The 9,852-nt window shown below is 41.9% G+C and overlaps 1 protein-coding gene across 5 annotated transcripts in view; it reads left to right on the top strand.

Moving 5' to 3' along the window:
- map4k3b (mitogen-activated protein kinase kinase kinase kinase 3b) overlaps positions 1-9,162 on the top strand; it is a 37,283-nt gene extending 28,121 nt beyond the window's left edge. For all 5 annotated transcript variants that reach the window (XM_058398507.1, XM_058398512.1, XM_058398510.1 and 2 more), the window contains 10 exons: positions 430-490; positions 1,061-1,178; positions 1,716-1,774; positions 1,963-2,066; positions 2,351-2,522; positions 2,813-2,881; positions 3,066-3,158; positions 3,807-3,877; positions 3,961-4,016; positions 4,162-9,162. In XM_058398507.1, coding sequence (XP_058254490.1) covers positions 430-490; positions 1,061-1,178; positions 1,716-1,774; positions 1,963-2,066; positions 2,351-2,522; positions 2,813-2,881; positions 3,066-3,158; positions 3,807-3,877; positions 3,961-4,016; positions 4,162-4,249 — 891 coding nt within the window. In that variant the 3' untranslated portion in view covers positions 4,250-9,162. The remainder of the gene's footprint in view (positions 1-429; positions 491-1,060; positions 1,179-1,715; positions 1,775-1,962; positions 2,067-2,350; positions 2,523-2,812; positions 2,882-3,065; positions 3,159-3,806; positions 3,878-3,960; positions 4,017-4,161) is intronic.
- Positions 9,163-9,852: the final 690 nt, after the last annotated feature.

The following is a 9,852-nucleotide window of genomic DNA, read 5'->3' on the forward strand; positions in this document are numbered from 1 at the left end:
TTATTCATTTTATTTGGACATGTGAAGCACTTTGAGCTAAATAATAAAAAAAATTATTATTATTATTATATCCAAATTTTACACTTTTATGTTCCTTTTTTTTATTATTATTGTTCTTGTTTTTTGGGGGTTTTTTTTAACCTCTTCCCCCATTTATCTATTTATTTATTTTATTTATCTATTTATTTATTTTTTGGACATGTGAGGCACTTTGAGCTGCATTTTCACGTAGGAAAGATGGTATACAAAATAGTGTTATTTATTTTTATTCTTTTTTATCTTCTTCTTCTTATTATTGTTATTATAATTATTATTATTGGACTAGGATTGTTTTCTCTGAATTCTCCTCCATACTATCAACAAACCTGATGTGTGATGTCTCTCCATGCTGCCACTCTTATTAACTTACCTGCTGTGCTTCTCTCACAGATATTCCCTCGGAGGTGCACGTGGCTGTACGTAATGAACAACTGGCTCTTCTCCATATCCGGTAAGACTTTTTCAGCATTCTTTTATAAAGCAGACACACAGGAAATAAAATATAGTGGGAGAAAAAGGGGGTGGTGGGGTTTGTGCTCGGTTGCTGAGAAAGATGTCATTGATGAAGATCATCAGAAGGTTATAGGTTTATCAGAGACGGTCTACATAAATTAGAATCCAGGAAAGAGACTACAGAACAGCACAGGACCCTTATGTAAAGATGATACTAGTACAGTATAAAGATGATGCGGGACTCGCACTCAGATAAAATCTTTTACAACAGCGAGGTAGTGTTACATCCATGCTGGTCAAGTTAGGAGCCAAAGATAAGCCTCTTTCCTCCTCTTCAGTTTGAATCTGTGTAGCATTATTGCAAATAGATATATCAGCAGAAATCTGGACGTAGATTTCGATCCCTAATGAGCTGTACAGAGACGACAGCGTCGAGGAAAAAGCAAGAATTGTGACCAGATCTAACCTCAGAGCTCTTCTGGGTTATAAACGATTATAGTTTACAGGTTTAGGAGATTTCAGAATGTGATGATTGTGTTTGAGTCTTTGGGTTGTGTGTGTGGTGCAGGTAAAGCGTCCCAGCTGTACTCTCATAACCTGTGTGGTCTCTTCGAGCACGCTCGACAGATGCAGAAGTTACCAGTGGCCATACCGACGTACAAACTGCCCGATAAAATCATCCCTCGGTAGGTTTCGGCTGCGACTCTGTGATTATCTTGGATGTAAACTGACGAGTAAACGAATGCTGTATGTAAGCAGAGGAAGCTCATCGTTAAACACTGAGGCTCTGAGAGGCTGAAAGTTCACCTCAGCTCACAGGGGAAGGAGTGAAGCCCTTATTCACACAGATTAGATCGTTATCTCCTCCTATCTCCTCATATGCATCTATTCCCACATCAGCACTTTTTAATCAGAACGGATAAATATGGGTTTGTTTTACGTCATTCTTTGACTCATTTCTTTGACTAGCTTCAGCAAGAAAAAGCCCTGCTCCATAGTAGGTACATTTCAGTGGACAGGAAGCTCTTTGAGGTCAAACCCCTTTACATGACATGTTACCAACAATTAATTCCTAAGCTTTTCGTATATCAGCAATGTGGCATGACCGGTAAAGCTTTTACGCTTTTATGATGAGTCCAAGACAATGTGGATCTGTGTGTTTGTGCAATAATTCTCTCTCTGAATGCAGCTAAATGCACTGATTGTCTTTAATTGTTCCACAGGAAGTTCACAGTGTCCAATAAGATCCCAGACACAAAGGGGTGCCAGAAGTGTTGTGTAGGTGAGTCACACAGAGCTCAGGGTGTAACAGCAGCACACAGGAAGAGGAAACGCACATGATGGGTTTTTTTAAGCTTTAAATTTAGGAGCTAGAAGTGAATATACAAAAAATACTTCTGTATAATGCTGTAATTAGACTGTTATAAGAATGACTCTCTTAACCTGAGGTGTGTGTGTGTGTGTGTTTAGTTCGCAATCCATACACAGGGATGAAGTATCTGTGTGGTGCGTTCCAGTCCAGTGTAGTTTTGTTTGAATGGGTGGAGTCCATGCAGCGATTCATGCTCATTAAGGTGGGGATTGTGTGTTTTTGAGTCTGTGCCTCTGTGAGTGAATGGGTGAGTCTGAGTGGGTGAGTCTGCATAGATTAGTGGGTGTTTGAGTCTGAGTGAGTGGGTGAGTGAATCTGAGTGAACGAGTGGGGGAGTCTGGGGGAGTCTGAGTGAGGGAGTCTGGGTGGGTGGGTGAGTGAGAGTCTGAGTAAATGACTGAGTCTAAGTGGGTGAGTGAGTCTGAATGAGTGAGTGAGTCTTTGAGTGAATCTGAGATCTAATCTTTTTTCTTTCCCTGTGTGTAGAATATAGACTTCACCCTCCCTTGTCCATTGGAAGTGTTCGAGATGCTGGTGGTCCCGGAGCATCACTACCCGCTGATCTGTGTGTCTGTTGTTAAAGGCAGTCAGCCTGATCAGGTCGTGACCTTCGGCACCGTTGACCCCAACGATATAGCACCGATCTTCACCGAGCCTGGTACGACCCGACGTCCCGGTATCACTGCTGCTGTAGTCTGATACTGTTTAATTCATAACTTTAATTCTACACCAAACCCAGTATAAACGCTTCAGACCTTGTAGGAGATGTAGGGGATAGACACTCCACTGAGGTGCACCTTGTTGATTTGGAACACTGCATGTCAGGATAACATTATTAAGAGCCTGGACAAGCAGAGAGAGGAGAGGTCGAGGTTGGAGTTGAGTCACTGTGAGTGTGTTGAAGTAGCTTTCCCATGGGTTGAGTGTGTGCTGGTGTTTCTGTTTCAGATACGCCACAGACATGCGTGATTCACGTCACACAGCTGGAAAGGGACACCATACTGGTGTGTTTGGACCGTGAGTATGGATTTATCAATTACTGCCTCACACACGTGTTTCAGACACACACACACACACACACACAGACAAGCTGTTTGCTGATGCAGTTTCAGTGCCAGGTGTGTAAATGCTGACTGTTTACAGGGTATGTTTAACTCTGGGTGTGTGTGTGTGTGTGTGTGTTGTATGCACACATTTTCAGGTTGTATAAAGATGGTGAACTTACAAGGCCGATTAAAATCCAGCAAGAAGCTCTCAGCCGAGCTCACCTTCAACTTCCAGATTGAAGCAATAGGTGAGTCAGGCCGTGTGTGTGTGTGTGTGTGTGTGTGTGTTGTTCATTGTTTTACGTACGTTCTACCACACAGAGCTTCACTCTTAATGATGCTGTAAAGCGACAAATCTTACAATTGTGTGGCGTGTGTTGGTCTGATCTTTAGCTTTAGAAGATATACACTATGTGGGGGAAAAAGTATGTGCATCCCTGACCATCTCACACACACACACACACACACACACACATGTACTCGTCTCTTCTGGAAAGCTTTCCACTAAATGTTGGAGTGTAGCGAGAGCCTTAGTGACATCAGACACTGGTGTTGATGTTGAAGAGACTCTAGTTCCAGGTCATCCCAGAGATCTTCAGTGGGGTTGAGTCAGAGTCAGGGCTCTGTGCAGGACACTCGAATTCTCCCACTCCAACCTGAACCTCCACACCATGGAGCTCAGGAGCTTTGTTCCAGCGTGACCATGCTCAGTGTTAGAGCCTCTTAGTTGCTGTAAAGCTACAGTGTCCACAAACCTTTGTCTAGAAATAGCTACCACCTCCTCCTGGACAGGCCACGCCCACAAGCGACAGACTGGTTTCTTGTGTGTGTGTGTGTGTGTGTGTGTGCGCGCACATGAACCCGACGATGATAACGCCTCTCTGTGCTGGTTGCAGTGTGTTTGCAGGACAGCGTACTGGCCTTCTGGAGACACGGCATGCAGGGACGCAGCTTCAGAACCAACGAGGTGTGTGTTCGGGGCTCGTGTATACAGGGTGTGTTGAATGTGTGTGTGTTTGTGTGTGTAACATTGCTCTGTCACTGCACCAGATCACACAGGAGATCTCCGACAGCTCACGCATCTTCAGACTGCTGGGCTCAGACAGGTAAAGATAGACCTCGAACACACACACACACACACATACACACACAAGCTAGAAATGCAGAGATCATGCACACATACCGTGGTCATATTCAGTAACCTTTGTATTTGTCTTTGTGTGTGTGTGTGTGTGTGTGTGTGTGTTACAGGACGGTGGTTTTAGAGAGTCGACCGACAGATAACCCGACAGCGCAGAGTAACCTGTACATACTTGCGGGCCATGAGAACAGCTACTGAAAACACACACACACACACACACACACACTAAACAGCATTCCTCCGCTACGCTACATAACACACTACACCCCCGCCACAGCTATAAGCTACATGTGCGCACACACACACACATTCCTGTAAACAATACGCCAGCAGCTACCCTCCTTACACTACTGTCTGCTATGACACAGCCATAATCACACACACTACACACTCTTTACACACACACACCACAGCTCGTATCCCACCCTGACCCGCCTCGCTGACTTGTCCGGTTTAAATTATTTATTGTGGCATGTTACAACGAGGCGTCTTGTTTTGTTTGTTTTTGTTTTTCCTTCCCTTTTTAAAAAAAAAAATTCCAGATTTTTAGTTCCCATCATCCCTGCCTGCAGCCTTCCCTCGTTCCCGGTCCGGCTCCCGAATTAGAGCCGATACACCTTTACAGCGCTGGTAACATCATATCACTTACGGCTAGCCATGTAACGACTTCGTAACACACGGATTAGCAACAAATTAGGTTTAAAGAGCGAGGCACTTTGGGTAAAAAGTCAGTATCTTCAACATAATGTGAGAGATATTTTATTTATTTATATTTTTTCCGGAACGTTCTTGTAGAAATGCTGCTTTATAAGAGTTCAGGAACCTAGAGCGCTTATGATTGTATCCCAGATCCAAACCTGGTCTCTAAAACCATCTAGACACACTACTTTTATTCTCTTAGCATTTTTAACCTTATACTATAAGCCGCTATCGCTTTAACTGTAAAGAATCTTGAAATAAATTCAGCCTGCTCTTATGTAGCTGCTTTCATGCTAATTGAATATTTTTTTTATTTAGCCACTACACGTTACACGTAATGGGAATGATTCGGCTTGCAAACCGAGTCGTGATGCTAGTGAGTGAGATTTTTTACAACACACACCGAATCCAGACATGATTCCAGAGTAATTCGGTGTGTGTGTGTGTGTGTGTGTGTGTGTGTGTGAGCGTAGCATCTCGGTCTGAACACTACAACAAATTTCAGTTCACTCGCTCACGATGCTGATGCACTAAAGTCCACGAACTGAACCAAAACTTCTGCTAACTTTAGCTGAAATCTACAGTATTGTTATAAAAATGATGTTCTAAGAAGAAAGACAGGAAGAATTTGTTTCAAAGGTGACGAGGACAAGAAGACGAAGGATAATTAAGCTGTTTTCACTGATTAATCAGTGGTGGAATTTTCGATCGTCTGCTAAAGCTCAGATGAGGTTCCAGTTCTAGACAGCACTTCTTTCCTTCCTTCTTTCCTCCATCCCTTCCTCTCTCACCTTCCTTCCTTCCTTCCTTCCTTCTTCTCTATCTCTCTACTTTCGTCCCTCCCACTCTCTCAATTCCTTCCTTCCTTCCTTCCTCTCTCTCTCTCCCTCCCTCCCTCCCTCTCCCTCTTTCCCTCCCTCTCCCTCTTTCCCTCTCTCTCTCTCTGTATCACCCCTCTCCCTCCCTCTCTCTCTTTATCACCACTCTCTCTCTCTCTCTCTTTCTATCTGTATCACCCCCCTCTCTCTCTCTCTCTGTCTCTCTCTCTCTCTCTCTCTCTCTCTCTCTCTATTTCTTCCTTTCCAATGTGAAGACGGATTGCTTTAAAATATTCTCTCACGGAGACCGAGGTGAGTTTTCCCACACTGCGTGTTATTCTGTAAACATATTCCCCGTGTGTTATGAAGTCGTTCCACAGCTAGCCTGCGCAAACCAAGTAACCAAACGAAACTGTTACCGAAAACGCCGACTTTTCAAACCGAAAAGAGTAGAGTTGTAACTTCTGTGTAGGTATTTGTCACCGTAACCTATTCTAGTAGTAATAATAATAAATAATAACTAAAAAAAAAACAACACTAATATGCTTGTGAATTTATGCATCGCAGTATCAGAACACATACTTGCATAGAAGTTACAGTAAAGCTAACGGACTCGTGTACATACTTTGGTTATTCGGATCAAAGGAAGAAGGTTTCATCCGAAGGCGCTCGGCATTCCCGTGCCGGTTTTCACTAAAATCTGAATGAGCCGTAAACACGCAGAAAGGAATTGATGCTTCATTTGGAAATGGTTTTCAAACGCACTACTTCTTTTAAATATATATATATATCTCATGAAACATGTATTCATTTTTATCCTAATATTGTGCTAATATCGTAAAATAATAATAATGATGATATAAAGATTCGGCTTCAGCGCTTCTTTACCCAAGACGGAATTCGGTCACTAATCTTCAGGTATTAAAGGGTTAACTCGATCAACACTACAGTCTTCAGGTGGTCATTAGCCGTGTTTACGGTCAGTTAGTCCTTTGTTCCTTGTGTAATTTTTTATTTTTTATTTAAAAAGTCCAGCAGTGAAGCGAGAGAGGGATAGATGTTCTGTACTTCTTAATACTTTCGACAGTTCTTTCCTATATATATTTATCTATTTTTAGCTCGGATTAAAAACTGAAAATAAATTTGTTTTTATTTTATTTTATTTTTTTGATGTATTTTTAATATTTGTTTAAGCATTACTGTTAGGCTTCTCGCTGTCTATTCAAACGAATTCCAGCACATTCCACCTCCAAATTTTCTCCCAGGTTTTGTTACTTAGACGTCTAGAGTTCAGGACCAAGAGCAGGTTCACTCGCTTTCTTAATACAGGATATGTTATGCAAAGAAGTCTTCTTGCTGTATTTTTAGCTACACGGGTTTTGTTCATCTTGCTCAACTCGCAGTTTGGATCCCAGCCACGTTGTTTATACGTGTAGAATTCTCACATAGGACGGAGGGTTTGGTCCGAGATTACGACTGGCCCATGGGTTTTAAACAGTAGGAGTTTGAAGTATTTGATTTAATACATAACGTTTACGTGCCAATAATCAGTCGTATAACTTGAAGTGACGTCGTATTATTTGTGTCTTATTTGGGAGGAGCATGTCTAGCCAATCTTTTTTATTGTCTGAGAGAAAACATCCGGGACAATTCGCCATCGCACGTGTCCTCCAAAATTCAGTGACCGAGATTTCAGTGAGAACTGGAACATCACAGTGTACTGAAAAAGTCTTTAAATATTAAACAGATGTGGATTTTCACAGTCGAACATGTCAGCTTTATGTGATTTCAGGATAGTTCAATACATTTTAAGGTCCTGTGTTGTATTACGAGTGCCAGACTTTCCAGAGATCGCCAAATTCTCCACTTTTTTGTTTCCAGCTTGCTAACATGGTCGCTGCATCGCTGTTACAGCTAGAGATCTTTTCTTTTCTGAGATTGGAACTGATCCTGATGCTTTAATTATTTTTACAAATACACTGATCAGGTATAACATGACCACCTGCCTAATATTGTCCCCATTTTGCTGCTAAAACAGCCCTGACCCGTCCTGCACTGTGTATTCTGACCCCTTTCTATCAGAACCAGCATTAACTTCTTCAGCAGTTTGAGCAACAGTAGCTCCCCACATGCGTCAATGAGTCTTGACCGCCCATGACCCTGTCACCGGTTCACCACTGTTCCTTCTTTGGACCACTTTTGATAGATACTGACCACTGCAGACCGGGAACACCCCACAAGAGCTGCAGTTTTGGAGATGCCCTGATCCAGTGGTCTAGCCATCACAATTTGGTCCTTCATCAAACTTGCTCAAATCCTTACACTTGTCTATTTTTCCTGCTTCTAACATCAACTTTGAGGACATAATGTTGACTTGCTGCTTAATATATCCCACCCACTAACAGGTGCCATGATGAGGAGATCATCAGTCTTATTCACTTCACCTATCACTGCTCACAATGTTATGCCTGATCGGTGTATAATAGTCAAAGTTTGACGTCTAATAAAAATTACTCTTACCGAAGAAAAAAGCGGTTCAATTCTCATTATATGTAAACATTTCTAGTTCCAAAAAGTACATTTCTTTCCAAATCCGTTTTTTTTTATCTTTGGTGATTAGACAGAATTCCGTTTCCGATCTCCATCTTTTTTGTCGGATCAGTACCATCTCTGGTTACAGCTATTGAATTGAACATGTATAACCCGTCTCTTTTTTTGCCTCACAAAAGCTAATCAGATAACAATAAGATAAAACTCATGCCCATTTTATACGTAAATTAATACGCGAACACGAAAAGTGGACTCGAGACGTAATTTCAGAATGATGATCTTGAACGAGCTCTGTTATTTACACACACTTCATTGTTCAGATTCATCCCATGATCTCGTTGCTTTAACCTCTGTCCAGCGTGTGTTACTGATAAAGCTGGACATGTTCACTGCATGCTGCAGCACATGACCTGTAAATAGCGTACTGGCTTTACACACCTGTATGATTGTCGATTTTTTTGCCGATCAGTGAGTTTGAGCTCATGGGGATTTGTCCCTCTGTGTGTTTTGCTGTTTTATATATTGAATAATTATCACAAATTGCCAAATCAATCAAATTCCCATTCTTTAAAAACCCGTGGGCCGAATTGTACGGAAAAACAAATCAAAATTCACTACAGAAAAAACAAAAGCCGTGTGTGTTTGTTGTATGATGAAGCGGGACGTCCTTTGTGTGTGTGTGTGTGTGTGTGTGGTCGCTCCGGACTGAAAGCCATGCCTCGTTTTAACTTTTAATTAATCACTGTATTGAAAATTTGCACAGTTTTATACGGACTATAATGTGACTTTCGCTGTTCAGTTAGGCTTTTGCTGCTTAGGTGTTCAGAAACGTGTGTGTGTGTGTGTGTGTGTGTGTGTGTGTGTGGAGGGGAGGAGAGATAAATAAATAAATAATCCATGTGCCGCTTTACACTACGGACACGCACGTTTCTACGCGCGCTGTGACGTGGATAGTTAATAGACCTAACAAACGATAGAGGTTAGCGAGGAGTTTTAGGATTTTTTTGGAGGTAGAACGCACGCAGTGTGGTGGAGATGGAGGTGTAAATATGAAAGAAAAGGAGAACTCTAGGACACGTTTCCTTAATAAAGTCGACTTCACAAGGACGTTTTGGCGTCGTCTGGAAAAAGGTGCCGGTCTGTTAGGGACGGATGTAGCTGATTTAAAATGAAAAATATACAATACTGCCTCTGATTGGTCGGTGCATGATTACATCGCAACGTTTCGTCTTAACGTCTAACTCTCACACATCTAGTGCATGTCGTCCGTCAGTGCGTCGTTTTCATTCAGCACGAGAGAGGCGCGGTTCGGATTCGGACACCGGGACGTCCTTGTGATCGTAGCTGAACATCAGCGTCTGTCGTAGAATGTTATTATTATTATTATTATTACTATCATTTTTATTTTTGGAAATGACTGTAATGACTGTCTGGGTGATCAGTTAGCAATGTGACCACGCTTACTAAGGGGAAAAAGTGCACTTCTTCACGCTCCATGGTTAAATAAAATGATTTAGGGTTCAAATATCATGCAATTCAGGTCAGTTTGCCATTTTGGAACGTCGATCAGATGTCAGCAAAGACTTTTTTGCCCTAATCAGTCAAGACGTGATTGATTTACTCTTGATGTTTGCTTCTTTAATTTTGCACTGAAGCTATGAGTCAAGTGATGGAAGTTTATCGCACCTAAAACTCTCTGCTTTCTCTGTCTGTTTTGTTTATTTTGACTCTGAA

Source organism: Hemibagrus wyckioides, linkage group LG09 (genome assembly GCF_019097595.1).
Source record: "Hemibagrus wyckioides isolate EC202008001 linkage group LG09, SWU_Hwy_1.0, whole genome shotgun sequence".
NCBI classification, from domain to species: Eukaryota; Metazoa; Chordata; class Actinopteri; order Siluriformes; family Bagridae; genus Hemibagrus; species Hemibagrus wyckioides.